The sequence below is a fragment of the Macrobrachium rosenbergii genome, chromosome 45 (genome assembly GCF_040412425.1).
Source record: "Macrobrachium rosenbergii isolate ZJJX-2024 chromosome 45, ASM4041242v1, whole genome shotgun sequence".
Classification (NCBI taxonomy): Eukaryota; Metazoa; Arthropoda; class Malacostraca; order Decapoda; family Palaemonidae; genus Macrobrachium; species Macrobrachium rosenbergii.
The window spans coordinates 20,442,585-20,458,816 of record NC_089785.1 but is presented as its reverse complement, the minus strand read 5'-3'; the positions used below and the strand labels follow the sequence as shown (position 1 = coordinate 20,458,816).

The 16,232-nt window shown below is 36.2% G+C and overlaps 2 protein-coding genes across 2 annotated transcripts; both read right to left on the bottom strand.

Moving 5' to 3' along the window:
* Positions 1-3,378, bottom strand: LOC136829762 (uncharacterized HIT-like protein Synpcc7942_1390). The gene is made up of 4 exons (XM_067088628.1): positions 3,089-3,378; positions 1,436-1,672; positions 929-1,001; positions 1-201 (listed from the first exon to the last, which is right to left on the bottom strand). Exons 1-4 carry the CDS (start codon positions 3,218-3,220, stop codon positions 110-112), a joined length of 534 nt encoding a protein of 177 aa, XP_066944729.1. The 5' UTR covers positions 3,221-3,378; the 3' UTR covers positions 1-109.
* Positions 3,379-5,828: 2,450 nt separating this feature from the next.
* On the bottom strand, positions 5,829-12,663 carry Atg8a (Autophagy-related 8a). The gene is made up of 3 exons (XM_067088620.1): positions 12,318-12,663; positions 9,160-9,357; positions 5,829-7,260 (listed from the first exon to the last, which is right to left on the bottom strand). The coding sequence occupies exons 1-3, from the start codon at positions 12,405-12,407 to the stop codon at positions 7,189-7,191; spliced, it is 360 nt and encodes a 119-aa protein (XP_066944721.1). The 5' UTR covers positions 12,408-12,663; the 3' UTR covers positions 5,829-7,188.
* Positions 12,664-16,232: the final 3,569 nt, after the last annotated feature.

The following is a 16,232-nucleotide window of genomic DNA, read 5'->3' as shown; positions in this document are numbered from 1 at the left end:
TATCCCCTCAAATAGGTTTATTCATTATCACTCATAAAGCTCAGGGTAACTACAGCCCCATAGTTTCTACACTTATAGGTAACCATGTTAGAAAAATTATGCGTGTCGCTTAACCAGGTGGCCATGACATTTGACGGCCTCCAAGAATGTGGAGATGGAGATGATATACTGACTGAGCACCGTCTTTCCCATTGTTTATGACTGAAAAGAAAAGACGAGGTTTATCTGTAAGAAAGATATTGGTTTTCCACAATGTGTATACATTAAAAATTTTGTAGTAGGAGTTTTGCCATTTTTTGAAGAAATTATTTGAAAGACCAAGCTAGAACATTAACTTTTTGTAGTTAAATTTGTAATATATCACAATTAAGGAAATCTTAACGAAGAGAAAAAGTACTACTGGTGCACAAATCCTACCAGTACATCTATATATTGTATTCAAGTCCAACCTTAGAATGGAAACTGAATTTCATACCGTAACTTCAAAGTACAGCACATGCTATGATTCAAGTAATGATGTGTGGTATTCTTCTGGATTTTAATAATGTACTAAAACCTACCATCACAAAATTAAGGTCACAAATGATGATACAATAACACAGGTTTTTATTTATGTCGACTAAAATAAAACTATTCATATAAAAAAATTTCTTGATATGAGATACTAAAATTCTTGATGCAGCAATTGCTTCATAAGTACATAACAAAGAACATTGCAAACTAATTTGTAAAGGTGAACTACAACACTATGCATTGGTACTTCCTGCCTGCATGCATCAAGTAAGGCAAATTGGATTTGTACTCTGTTTTTATATAAAAACATCTGAGCTACTGTGTGCCTCTCTACTAGATTAACTACCTCTAGTAGTATCTATGAAGTTTACATGAATATCGCTGTCGTGAGCACCAACAATTCAACTAGACTTACCAACTCTGAATCCATTATCAAGTTTCTCTTGAGCTGCAACCTTCTTGACAGCAATCAACAAATGTCCCAAAAGCTGCAACGAAACAAAGTTTAGTAAAAGACAAACTTATAAGGCAACAACTTTACATGTATTTTATTTATCAACATATTTATGGTTAACATTTGAAAGAAATGAATTAAAAAAGATATCAAAATACCAAAAGATTACTAGAAAGATGAAAATCAAATTCAAATGAAAGATTATATCAAACAAATGCTACTTGAGTCTTTAACTAAATAAAAACAAAACAATATTTCTTCAACAGCTATACTGTATTTCATAAATCATAAAAGATTTACTGAGAGATGCAAAGGATAAGTAAAAATTACAAAACCTATACAACCATAGTTATTAAAAATGGCTGACTACGCATTATTCTGTATGGCATTATGATCCGATCAGCTTAAAAAATTCTGCACTATGGCAATGTATCAAAGAAATGTCATTTTGCATAAAGGAAACCTTACCTGGGCTTCATCATCCACAGCTTCACTGAGCATCGGAATACGTTTCTTAGGGATCACAAGAATATGGACGGGAGCCTGGGGTGAAACGTCACGGAAAGCTAGGCACTGTTCATCTTCGTACACAATATCTGCTGGAATGGAACGGTCGATAATCTTGTCAAAAATGGTGGGCTTGAACTTGCTCTCCGAGGTTGCTGCCCTGGACGCGGCAACTTCATCACTGAACATGCGAAAGTTCTGAAAAATATATGGACTTCAGTGAACAATGGGTGTTCACGACAAAACGATACAAATTGTCATCATCTTTTCAACGTGATTTTAGTCGACAACAGTCATCTTTTATCATTTTGAAGAAGAAAAGTCCAAATGAAAAATTACAGTAATAATCCACTACAGCGCATTCATAAAAATAATAATCCACATAAAAACATTCAGGACAATGAATCAATGTCATTTAAAATAAATATACTACCTTCTAATCGGTGTAAACCACAGCTAATACATTCATTCCAGAATAGCCCATAGGAGTAACTAACATTACATTTAGCTTAAAATTTGTATCTATGCTAACACATGGGCTTTTGTCCTAAAATTGGCAGGTGACAGAATTCAATCAGTTAAGGTAAAAGAAATAATTGCCTATGTGAAATTACACGTTAATTCTAACAATATGCAAGAGGCTTAAAAATAAAACAATATTCTGCAATTGTGTAAAAAATCACAAAATTTTTTAAAAATTTAAGCTCAAACTACCTGCAAGCTGAATAAATTCTTACAATAAAAGTCAACAATATATAAATATTTGGGCCTAATGTATGTAGTCTACAACTTCAAACACTGAATAACAACCCATTCGTATCAAGCTGCGGCGACCAATAGCTACTTAGGTTAGGTTATTCTAATACTATCTAGTTTTAACATAGGGTCGTGATTTCGTGGAAACAAAGCTAAGCCTTCACAAATCACACGTGTAAGTTACAGTGTTGTATGCCTGTCTCGCAAAAACCAGAATATCTAGTTAAATTTGTGAAGTTAAACATTGTCCAACATAGAGTTCCTATAAAAATAAGGTATTTCTAAACCAGAGCTCCGCACGGACTATTACCATAGAAATCGATTTTTCCTATACTTTTAGTGTTGCTGATGAAGGAGGTGGTGACGTTTATTGTCGGTCAATTATTATTAACCTCATATCTACCCAACATGGTTGGCGACCCTTCGGGAATGAGGGATTTTGGAAACGTTTGGAGAAAGACCGGACTGCCATGCTGTTGTTACGGAATGGTTCCACGTATCCGTAAGTCATCAGGGAGCCGTAATATGCTCAAGAAGGGACTGGCTAAGGAAACCTATTATAAAAGGAACTATACTAACCTAATGTACCCTAACCTAACCTAACCTAGCAGACTGTGTTACTTAGCCTGGGGGGGGGGCTCCACTCCACCGGACACCCCTGATGAAGGAAACTCCACTTTCTACCAAAAGCCCCCTATAACACTGTAATTAACCGAGGTTAATTACAGGTTAATTACAGTCGACCGACAAAAAATGACGGTAAATTCTCGATAACCAAAATACTAGCCAATAGGAAAAATAAATTCCGAAAGTAATACCCGACGCGGAGCTACTACTTAATTCTGCCAAAACTCTTACCTGGGCAATGAAATGTGGGCCATAACACCTGCCGACCTGCTGCTGAAATTTGGGGGTCCTCTTTGCTTGAAGGGCACTTGACAGGCGGAAGCTCTGACGCCTTAAGCCTACGCCGAAGAAGAGAAGTGTCATCTTCAGGTTTTCACGACTCTACGACGCAAATGCGACTCTTGTCACTTTAAATGACTCAATTTGCGAAGCAGGAACTGGAAATTATCTAAATGAATATATTTATCACGGTAGGTTCCCCTTAGTAACAAGACACTTGACGGAGAAGTAGTAGTAGTAGTAGTTGGGGAGTCTTTCTTTGTAACAGCTCCTCATCTCATCTCAGAAAAGGAATATCGACATTGGAAACATGGAGTGATACAGAGTGTTAACAATGATTGAATAAATATATATTGCAGCCAAAGTGATTGTCGAAGGATAATGTGTACACCATCTAAACGAAAAAGAGGTGAATTACGTGAAATTTCTGTAAGATCGCAACAAAATCTTTTTTTGGAAAACCGAACATCGAAGTTTACAGCGGGACCGGAGTTGTGTCGAAAACTAGTAAACTTCCACAGGTTTAACACGCAGAGGCACTGACCTAAAGCTACATTCACAAAATTTCTTATACAACAGCTAAATTTTGAGTAGGTGCAAACGTCATCTCGTGATCATATACATCCAAAAACGTCAATTTTCTAATCTTTTCAGTGATTCAGCAACACTGAACATTATACAGGGCATTAACAGAAACGTAAAAGAATTTTTTAAAAATGCTACATTTAAGGAGCAAAGATAAAAAAAAAGAAGTTTAAGAAAAACTTGCTTTTGATCACGTAGAACCCTGATAATATTATTATCATTATTAGAAGCCAAGGAGCAACCTTGCTTGGAAAAGCACAAAGCTACAAAAAAGATAAATATAGTAACAACAATACCAAGTTGAGGTCACTGTTCAATACGTTACCTTGGAATTAGTGAGATGTGAAAACATACGGACATTCAAGAAAGCATGAAAGATATCTTATCTACCCATAAACAGCTACGGCAAGGAAATAAAAGTTTTAATAAGACTGTACACTACGAAGACGTGGGTCCACCTAATGGGAGTATTGGTCGACCTGCAAACTAAACAGAAATTGTTTTTCATGATTATTAAGTTGCATTGGCTATATGCAGCTCGTGTTGTGGCCAGATGAGCAAGAGATAATTAATACCGCTTGTTGTTCATTACATATGACAAACAATGGCTACATTTAAATATTTTAAATATCTTGTAGCATAGTTTTACTTCCTCTTCATTTCAGAGTCATGTATATTGGAGCCTCTACTTTGTTACAGTTTCAGCAATTATTGGTTTCACACACTGCCAGATATCTGGAATGAAAAATCGTTAGTTATCAAATACTGAAACAGTTTTCATTTACTGCCTCTTTTCACATGTGGACATTCTATTGTGGAAGCATTGCTCTGCATGCAAATGGCCTTTTTGTCTTATTTCATTATTATTTTTGAATATTAATAATCTGACCAACAATTCGTGGCCGTTCAACCATGTTTATTACTGGCTCTACGTTTTGATTAAAATCTTTATTGTCTACACTAATGTAGTTCATGGAATAATATTCTTGAGGCTATTTGATTCTTAGTATTGCTTTTTATGGCAAAGAGAATAAGTTCAAACCAAGATATCACCACAAGAGAAAGCGGTCAACAAGAGTGATCATCTCAGGTGACCTTAAACACACCCTACGGTAACCATACCTGTTTGTACAATGTCCGAAGTCCATCCGTTTAATTATTGCAGTTCATTGTATCGACAAGAGTGCAGGCTACAATTTGCAGGAACACGTATAATTTTCAGGTCAAACAGGGTTATCAATCATAAAATAAAAAAATATAAACATAGCGTTAAGTAATTGATGATGACAAAACACAAACTACAACAATAAGGCTCTGACTCAATGTTACTGAACAATAGCTAAACAAACAGGCACTACAACGGGTTGAATGTTTCTGGTATGTAGTTCCATGTATTCCCATGATCTTTTCTATGCACTGCCTGCACAAACAGTAACTGATGTTTTGTTTTTGTTAATGGTAAACGTACAAAATTTGGCCAAGTCGATTAGGAAGAGCTGCACTTAATACACTTCTTGCAAAGGTAAAATAAATGACATGCATAATTGCACACTCGTCAAATTCAAAATACCTTCAGCAGAAAACTAGCAATCAAATCTAAATGTTTCTTTGTCCAACTTTAAATTACCTTTACTTCTCATAACACATTGTACATGAAAACAAAATTCTCCTTCGTTAAAGGGCACATAAAATTGGATGGAGTTCTTGCCAACTAACCACCAATTGTATCTAACTACAGAACTTGTGGTTGTATAACTGTACCTACTTCAGGTTCGCTAGTAATCAGCCAAATTCCTGAAGCATTTCACGATTAATCGTTGCCTAATTTGAAGTGGCACTTCCTTAACACACAGGTATGACAGATGTTTACCTGTATGCTGGTTTTTGAGGAAAAAATATACAAGAATTTTAGTTTTACTTCTCTGTACTGTAGTTGCAGATTCACCAAAATTAAGAATCACACAGACCAGAGTATCAAGAAGCTTGTTACAAGCTTATTGTTGTACACAATAAAATTCCACTCGTCACAGGAGACAATTTAATACAAGCTTGTCCGACAAGGATGTTTAAAAAATAGCTGGGCTATAAGGGCTAAAAATACTAACACTGGTCTTTTTGGGTTTTATTCTTTTTAAATTTCAATGCATATCACATAACATAGTCATACATATGAAAAGAAAATTTCAAATTCTGAGAAAAAAAGGACTTGAAAAACCAGACACAAAATAAATTTCCAAAATAGTCGTCTATATATGCAATAATTTCAGTGATCAAGAATTAAGAATATCTGACCAAAAAAATGAGAAAGTCTTCCTTTTTTTCTCCTCGTAAACACTTAGAACTATGATTAAATCAATATGTACTGTAAGATATTTACAAAAAGAAAACAAATAAAAAACTTAAGTTCTTACACATATTTAGGAAGGAAATAAAAGAACACTAGAGGAATACGCTAACCTATGAATGAATACACTGTTGACAGTATAGTACCGTTCATACCCAAAATATATCTCCAGTGAATGTGCCTTCTTCAACACAAAAAGCAAGTGAAACTCTTAAATTTTCAAGAAAACAAAAATAAGCAACCCATTTTTGTTCAGCGTTTGGATACATAATAATCGGTGACACAAGGTCGATGGAAATAAAATGCTACATTACTTAACAACTGGTGAAAGAAAAACCCTTTGGCAAATTACACTAAGATTACATGTCGGTGAAATCACCAAATGGGGGGCACAGCCACGAGAAAATAACGTCATAACCTCTGCTATCCCAATTCACTTTTTTTTTTTTTGTTATGCTTTTCAGTTGAGTAGTGTGACAGTCCAAGGCTCATAGTTAGAGGGAGAAAAAAAATTTTTAATTATTTTTCCAATTACTTCTCAAAATTCAGCAATTGCTACTTTAAACTTACTAGTATTTGAAACAGTGTATTGCCTATTATATTTGACTAGTTAGAGAGGGGTACTCAATATTCCATTTCTAAAGGCATGCACGCACATGCTGCTGCCCTTCGTACACATTACATGTTGATGTGATGCTACCTACAGTACAAGTTACATTGTGCCGAAATTCAAAAACCACAAAAATTGTTACGAGTTTTGTATAATGTACCAAAGTGAAAAATGAAAAAGTAATACAGTATAAACCTCAAGCTTTTCCACGTTACAGAGTATACTGGTTCACACAAAACACGATAAATGCATCCCCTTCGTTTTTGGTAAAAGATTCTTTCGCATTCATTTAAGAGGAGAGGGAGGTGACGACCGTACAAGTAGCAATGAATAGTACCATTTATAGTTAGAGCCTCTATACACAAGACTAATAAGCAGCCCTGAAAGTTGTTGGTGTTCGATTGCGAATGTAAACTTCACTTCAAAGTGCAAAGCCCCTCTCAAGGCTCCCAAAGGCTGCAGCCTAGTGGAATTAGTTCGTCAGTGGTACACTAGCCATTCTATCAGATACCTTCAACACAATTCGCCATAAACGCTTTCATCACTGTATGCTATGTACAAGAAAAAGTCCTCTTCGTGGTGTTCCTGGAAATAAAATAAAGAGCAATGAAGATATGAATGAGTATCACAGCTTCTTACCTTGCATGACACCTAAGTTAATTTCATTTACTGTTTTACCTGAAACACAAAATACACAATAAGAGCACTAATTACAAGAAGCCTATAATTATCAGGGGTATCAAAAAAATTCTGCATGAAAGTCACAAAAACTCAGATAAACAGCCTAACCATACTATACCACTGAGTCGCATTACTAATGGTAAAATTTGAAATAAAGTTAAAAGTAGCTGAATAGCTATGTAGCAAATAAGCTGGACATGGTGGAGCCTGCAGCTACCACTGCTTGCAAACATGAGCTTTGATCATCTTTATATAATGTAATGAATTTATCTATGTAATAATTTTCAACTGTCTAAGAGAACCTCAATTTACCGATTTGACCTTGGGTTAGAGAGAGAGAGAGAGAGAGAGAGAGAGAGAGAGAGAGAGAGAGAGAGAGAGAGAGAGAGAGAGAGAGAGAGAGAGAGAGAGAATCTGAAAACATAACTAATCTGAATGTACAACTAGGTTGTTTGCGGATGAACAGATAGTGACAGTTATTGAGAGAAACAAAAATTCTGCAGGGCCCTAGCGGCCCCTACCCCCAAATTAAAAATTGGCAGCGTCACACCATATCTGTTTACCAGCTTTGTACAGTCCATTTTCAAAATGGCATCTACCATGCAAGGCCACAGGTTAAACTCATCAGACACACTGTTACTAATTGAACAGTGACCGTGTAGTTTTCTTCCAATTATGAGAATATCGTTCATTACCGTAAAACATCCCTATTTATTTTCATACACCTGATTTTATTCATTCTTTGATACATTCTTGTTTTATATCCTTCCTCTTTCATTAGCAAGCATTTATTGAGCATTTTTCTCAATAGATGTCAGTAGTCTTGTTCACTTTAATGATACAGAACTTCAGGTTTCAAATGTCCCAAGCACTTACTGAAATACATTATTTTTTGCCGTCTCATTACCTCCACAATCAAAACAAATGATAAAGAGGCAGGTATTGATAATCATGAAGATCCAATAGATTCAGATGAAAAAATACAGTAAATAATTATGTTAAAATTCCAAGGAGAGTTTATGAGTTACAGCAATGACATGGAAAGGCATAAAAGATCTCTCTCCCTCTCTATATCTCTTGCTATAGAGTGCGTAAGATAAAAATGCAGTAATGTATCTATATTGCTGCACGATTCAAAAGCAAAATCAACCAATGTAATAATTTTTTTAAAACCTTATTCTTCTCAGGAACGTAAACACATTTCAAAGTCTGACAATTCCAAAAGTATTGGCAATTTTTCAATTAATATAACATTTAAAAATGGCCTTTCATGTACGAACAGGACAATAGTCATGAAGTCCGATAGATCTTAACTCATATGGGTGGAGAAACCATTAAAAGACAAAGACTACAATCAGGTGAAAGGAATGGATAACATTCACGACAAAATTGTATAGCAACACCTTGGAAGGAATATATACTATTACCAAATTAGGAAACTGATTTGGCTTCACCTTTTATCATAAGTTCCTTCCCGAAAAAGATTAAATAATCTACTTTACATGAGCAAATATAGCGCATTGCACCTTATTAAATTACCTATAAGGTAAAATGGCATATATTATGAACAAATGATTGGAACATTGGGTTACTGCTCATGGGGTGGATGCAATATGACACTAAAAAGTATTGCAAAAATTCATGACCAAAGTTAAAACACAAACCAAAAGTTGTTGAATTTCAAAGCAATTGAATCTCAACAATGAAGATTTATTTCTGGTCTCTGGCAACAAAATAATTAAAATACTACTTATCAAGAACTTGAACATACTGCAGGCCTCTTGCTATGTCACAGCTACTAACCTGGTAGAGTGAGCCCATAGTTGCAGATGTAGGAGGAATAACATTATTGACAAAGAAGAAAAGGGCGTCCTCTGGTCGAAGGTGAATACGCTTACGGATTAGGAAATAAAACTGGCCAACAGTAAGGTCACTAGGAACGAGATACTTCTTCTTGTCCAGGTCGCCAATACGAGCTTTGGGGGCCTTTTCTACAATTACCTGAAATAGTCAAACATGAATACTCTCAAGAGTTGATACTCGACATTCAAAAGAAAAGATGATGTTTGGTTGGTAGATTACATATATTTTATAAATCATATCTATGAACCCTAGCTACAGCATACCCAATCGATTTTTCATGTTAGTGGATTTTCCTTACCAATTTAAAGGAATTATGAATGTCTGTTGTGTAGGTACATTACTCTCAGGAAGCATTGTATCACAATGACAAAGCTCGGAGGACAAGGCTTCACTCAAGGTCTTTCTCACAATCAATGTGTTGATAAACATGGGGGTTCAAACTTCTGATCACATTATGTTACATGGCTTTAATAGACAAACTTGCGAACAACATATGCAATGAGGAACATAACTTTCAATATTTCTACGAAATTGAATATTGAAATTTCTTGGTATCAGTGTCTCAAATCACCTAATATACTCCATGCTTATCAGTGGGTTAACGGGTAACTTTTATCTAATCTTATCATTAGATTTTCATCTTATCAACAATCTGCAGCGGTGCTTGGGACGTTTTCATAGTCCCGTCATAATAACGCAGTAACTTTGTGATCAAAATAATCATGAATCCTACAATGATAATCTAAAGCAGCTTCACTTAACCAACTGTTACAACTTCCCATCACGTTTATGACAGTGCTCACTCAACTCGTACCAAGTTTCTGCGACCTCTTTGACCATCCCCATTTCTGGACTGATAAAAATGCACGCGCCATGAATGATTCTGATTTCTTCCGTGTTATCAGTCAATGGCCTACTTAGTCGCCATACCATTAAATTATAAAATACTGTACCTCCTCCAACTTGAAACATAAAATATTGAGCATATACTGCATCGTCTGGGATTATACAGCTGTGTACCAGCTAATTTGAGTAATTCATAAGTGCCTTACTGAGTGGTATTAGATTTTGTTGCTGTACAGATATTGTATTAACTACTGGAGTAATATAACAACAACAAAGCTTATTCTGTGCTTTTTGACTCCTTTTCTAACATTTGTCTATTACTGATTCTTGACAGTACAATGCAGGAAGTAACCACCACATATAATTACACCATTTGATATTGTACAATATATCGATTGTAAAATAGCATTTAGTATAATATGTACCATTAAATATGAAATAACATGAAGTACAATCCTTCAATCATAACATGCCACATGCTTTAATGGATCTAGAATCAAAGCTATAGTACTAACGAACATAATTGACCCAAGACTTGCTTAACTACAGATCTGCCGATGAAAAAATTACTCTTGTAGAAAAACTCTACTCCCTTACTGAACATGGGTTGCGCAATAATATTGCAGTACTCGCACTGCTTTGCATTTGGAAATTCCACTTGTTACTCAGGTCTAGCAAATCAATACTTTCTAATCAGAGAAAGTGAGTGTCTGGTATACTGTTACGCTTATACTGTACAAAGGAGTTACTTAGGAAACCTTACTTTTGGAGCAAGACCAGTTTTTTACAAGAAATACACTATATCAAGGCCTAATTAATTTTGAATTAATTTTGATAATATTGTATCGATACAAAATGAAAAACAAATACCTGGTAAGTGTTTTCTAAAAGTCAAAGCCTTTTCAATGACATATCAGTTGGCAGTTTGCTCTCATTACATTATATTGATGTCAATTCATCTTTCATATAATCTACCAAACATATTTGCTTAGAATCCCAACAACATATCAAATATCAGAGAAGTGTTGGACAATAGGGGGAAAGTTTGAGAAAAAATATATTAATACATGACAATCGGACTGCCTGACATATCAAATGAAGGGATGGATACATTAACTCAAGGCAAGAAATTATAGATTGATTGGACATAGAAAAATTGCGTCTGATAACTTGGCATTAAACCAAGAACTGTTGGATTATAAAGTACCATTGTGTGAATGGACTGGAGGTAAAACTGTCATATACAGGTAATCTAATACCACTTAAATTAAATGTGAAATAATGTTATCTATTGAAAATTTCATGTTATCAACATTGTTATCTTTGACATCACCCTCTGAACTTGAAATGACAACATTGCCTCCTCTCTTCTACAAGGCTGGGGCAGTTCACTCAAAGTTGTAATAACAAATAAATATAAAGATCTTGTAATAACAAATAAATATAAAGATCTATTATTCATGATAATTATAATGTACATAACGTTAGACAACAATTATATAAACAAGGCTTGACTGATGGACTGTGGCCTGAATAATGACCACCATAAATTAACTCAAGACGTTGCTGATGATAAAAAATCATAAAAATGAAGATATTTCCTATCTAACCTTACCAACTCATAACCGTAGTTGTAAAATAACATCTGGGATGTGTCGCATTCAAGTACGCTATTGGTCAAGACAAAAAAACATCGAAAACGCGTAATAACTGCAAAAAACCCACCAAGGTCAACACCTTTACCTGCTAAAATTACCCCAAGCCAAACACCTGTGGAATACTATGTACCCTTCCCTTTTGGCACGATGCTCGCCGTGGGATGGAGTGCCAATCTCAGCCTTTCATTAAGCCCCCAATCACACGTATGAAAATGATAAAATAGGAAGCATCCACACACAGGTAAAATCCAAAGTTTCTCATGTCTAGTCATGTCCTTCCAATCGAGTTCTTCGACACCAATGACCTTGTTCAATCAGGAACAATGGCGCAAAAAGCAAGGAACAAAGAGCAATAGCTTCGCCCCAGAAACAAACAGACAAGACGAACTTTCAAAAAAGCCCAAGACACTAACGTAAAGGATGATCCTCGCGAAGGGAACGACAATTTAAAGGGAAATCACGGGGGGAAAAGTGAAAAATACTGCGACGGGCGCCAGCCCATCGCCTCGCACCGTAGTAAGCGATCTCTCGACGGAGAAGTGCGTCATAAGCAGTCACTGGTTCCTTCCCTAATCTGGCGATGTGTTTACTCACGGGAACTCTATCCGGATACTTCTTTCTGATCTTCTCTCCTTCTGCCCTCCTCTTCTCGAAGGGGTGCTCCTCCTTGTATTGCCACTTCATCTCCGGGATGCGACGGGGGTGAGAAATATGCTGGAATCGGGCGGCGATGCGACTTCACCTCACAGCGGACAGACCGAAATTGTGTAGAGCAGCCAGACGAATAAAGGGAAGGGAATCCGACGGACCTTCGATGTGCTCGATAATAAAGCTGATGAAATGCTTTCAATTAGGGCGATCCAATCCCCTCTTCCCAGGTCGAACGCGAAGGGCGACAGGATCGACGACCTGTCTCTACGCTACCAGATCCTCTACTGACATTCTTTCGCTCCGTTCTGTCATCTATAGAGATGGTGTTTGACAACAAAGGCCGAACGACTGCCAAAAATACGTTTTGGTAAACTAGTTCGTGTGCGCTTGTTACCAGCGTCGTTATTTTAACAAATCAATCAATCTGCTTTTCATATTCGTTAGGATTAAATGATCTGTCGGCTGGAAAATACGATAATCCAACATATAAAAACGATGAATCATTCTGAGAAGGGTGGGTGTGTGACGTCACTACCGACCATGGCTGCCAGATGATCAGCTGATTTTCATAAACAAAATTGCCCAGATGGGGCCATATTGAAGGTGGCGTCCAAATTCTAGGGCTGCGGCGTCTTTTCTTTTATACACTTTCTTATTTGTTTATTTTCATTTTAATGCCACATTGCGAAATCAGGAACTATTACAAATGTTGACGTAATGCATTTCTGGCTCATTGTCATGTGAGTAATTTCACAGGAGAGACCCGAGTTGAATGTTTGTTACCAAACGACAAAATCGAGGTTTTCTGTTAACCAAGACATTTGATTTTCTTTGCGTCGATATTTGACATAATTCTATATTATCTTAATACTTACGTATTGCATTCGATTGCAATATATATAAAAAGCAGGGTACCTTTACCTTGAGACACATTAAGATGCTGGTAACTTCCTACGTCTGTTTAGGGAAAAGTATGTAAAAAGGAAACCGCGTAAGTTTCTTCATCATTTAGGACCTATGTTAATTTTATAACAGGCAAAAGTTACAACTGATTCGAGAGCAAGAAATAATGAAATTGCAGCCGACCTCGTGTTAGTTCACATCCAAACAATAGCAGAAGTAGTACATACTCTTTGTACTCTTCAGTTAGCGAGGATTTTATTACACGTCGCTGAGTGAACGTGTGAATTTGTGTAAAAGCGTAACATTAGATCTAGTCACAATATCGCTTTACATATTTGACCAACTGGGCCAATATACGAAGGTTTAAAATCGGCGTTGTACAAAATTAATAATGTATTTTCCCACATCGACAACTGTGCAATTCGTGACTTGCCAGTTTGCTGGATGACTCATGTGGCCTGAGCGACGCAAAACGATAATAGTTTATTATCTCTGCTACACTTTTTTGTGTGTTAAGGTTTTTCATTTGATAGAGACTCAGACTCTGTCTCTGTCTGTCTGTCTGTCTGTCTCTCTCTAGCATGATTGGTATGTTTAAATGAATGGGTTTTTAGGGTTGTTGCATATGGACTGTTGCTCTCTTTAATAATAATAATAATAATAATAATAATAATAATAATAATAATAATAATAATAGTCAATCTTCTTGTCAAGATCATGGAATGTTCTCCAAGTTTCTTCCATTTTCTAACATGGGAGTCGAATGCTTAATTCTCTCTCTCTCTCTCTCTCTCTCTCTCTCTCTCTCTCTCTCTCTCTCTCTCATATAGACTCGAAACTTGATGGATGAGTAGATAAGGGTCTTCTAACTCCCGGTAGTAAACATGGTTAACGTGTTATCTTTCCTAATTTACGTCTTACACGTTCGATCCTCGACCCTGGGTCAAACGCATGTCATCATCGACAGAGAGAGAGAGAGAGAGAGAGAGAGAGAGAGAGAGAGAGAGAGAGAGAGAGAGAGAGAGAGAATTTGCTTCCATGTTGAATCCTAACTTAATCAATAGATTATTTTTTTTTTTTAGTCTGTATTGACTGTTCCACGGTTGAGCATATAACGTCGTAGAATCAGTGGACCTGACTATCACAGGGACGGTGAGTTCACGAATCCCCGCAGGTGAGCAAAGGGTTATGATTAGTTATCAAGGTGCTGGGTCAGCAGTTTCACGCTTCGTGCAGTTTCTTACTGGAAGGTCCAGCGTGATGGGTAACGATGGGAGCGATAGACCTTTCACCTTCTTAAAGGAAAAGTAGAAGCGAGAAGGAAATTCCAGAGAAGTAAAAGAAGGGAACGGATTCAAATTAAAATGTGCATGACTCAAGGTTATGTATCTCTGAAGACACTACAGATACCAGGATACAAAATTCAGGACAAATGACACAATATGCCAGGTCTGAGTGGTAGCTTTGGGGTCATTACAGTGACTAACTGTCTGGAGAAGACGGCCAAAGCATTTATACACATGCCAGAAACGAATAACGAGGAACCAGTTCTATTTAAGAGTTCTCTTAAATAGAACTGGGAGAATGTAGTTGACATGCTATTAGGATTGGTATTTATACTTATTGATTACATCTCAGTGCACCTATCCTGACAAAAAACGATGACAGTGGCTATTTATGTCATTCTGTTGTTGCAGCCTTCTATAATTATGGTATATCACTTGTCCTGCTCCTGATTTTGTGAGAGTTCATTGTGGAGTTTATTATCGGTAGACTATCTGCTTTACACCTCACATAAATAAATATAGATACAAATTGCATTATATGTGGTACAATTAGTTTCACGAATCACGTCTACAGATCTTCTGAGACTCTCCGGAAGGAACTGTTTTTGCAGGTGAGGGAAAATTCAGAGCAAGGGAAAGCTAAGGAAGTTGGACAGCTTTGCAGGAAAGGACCAGAGGATGGGTGGAACAGAGCAGCTTGTCCCCGAAGGAAAGACGCCGCAAAGAACTGCTTCCGTATCGTCTGCAGTGTGGCGTGCAAGGCGCATTGTAAGTTCTACCCCCTCCCTAGAAACAGAAGTATGTATACTAATACCTGTAGAAGATACTAATACCTGTCTAAGATATTAGTTGAATCGTTCTTCCGTGACCCTTGATTAGAATAAGGTAAAGTGGCCACAAAATATTTGGGATATGTTTGCGAAGTCGAATTAAGCAGGAAAGTACCGGATAGTATGTCAATGAAGAAAGTAAAAAAAAAAAAATACTGAATTAGAGGTGAATAACGGAAAAGTTAAGTCTACAAGATAAAAAAAAATAATATCTTAAATATAGAGCAAAATCTTGTTGAGAAACACAATGATAATAAAATATGGTTGAAATCTACTTCAAGCAAAACTGGACAAGATGAACAGCCATCTTGTGATCATCTCTAACACTGTAAACGCACCCAGCCCCCCCCCCAACCCCTCAACTCTTCCCTGGCCCTCTAGATGTGTGTTGAGCCCAAGTGCTTGAGGACTGAGCAACGAGGAACCACGAACAGGTGAAAGTATTAACAGAATAATTTTCGTGATGGAGGCCTCGTGGAAATATGAAATAGATGTAGTTCGTGCTGTTAAAGTAATTTAGGAGGAGAAATATCAGTAGAACAAATGAAGGTTCAGTGTGAAATTATTGATAGGTTTCTTCAATTTTATACAAAGATTAAGCAGTTATTGGATAAGCAAACTTTCCTTTCCTCCCTAACCACTTTATATATATATATATATATATATATATATATATATATATATATATATATATATATATATATATATATATATATATATATATATATATATATATATATATATATATATATATATATATATATATATATATATATATATATAATCATTAGATTCCCTTCCCCACCTTAGTCACGACTCACCACTTAACTAACTACCAG

What these genes read in the sequence shown, in the direction of transcription:
- LOC136829762 (XM_067088628.1), bottom strand. Translation starts at nt 3,220, where the DNA reads ATGACACTTCTCTTCTTCGGCGTAGGCTTAAGGCGTCAGAGCTTCCGC. An exon ending in GCCCACATTTCATTGCCCAG is followed by an intron (nt 1,673 to 3,088) that starts GTAAGAGTTTTG and finishes TATATTTTTCAG; the next exon opens with AACTTTCGCATGTTCAGTGA. An exon ending in TGATAATGGATTCAGAGTTG is followed by an intron (nt 202 to 928) that starts GTAAGTCTAGTT and finishes TTTTCTTTTCAG; the next exon opens with TCATAAACAATGGGAAAGAC.
- Atg8a (XM_067088620.1), bottom strand. Translation starts at nt 12,407, where the DNA reads ATGAAGTGGCAATACAAGGAGGAGCACCCCTTCGAGAAGAGGAGGGCA. An exon ending in AGTATCCGGATAGAGTTCCC is followed by an intron (nt 9,358 to 12,317) that starts GTGAGTAAACAC and finishes TGACTATTTCAG; the next exon opens with GTAATTGTAGAAAAGGCCCC. An exon ending in CTATGGGCTCACTCTACCAG is followed by an intron (nt 7,261 to 9,159) that starts GTTAGTAGCTGT and finishes TTTTATTTCCAG; the next exon opens with GAACACCACGAAGAGGACTT.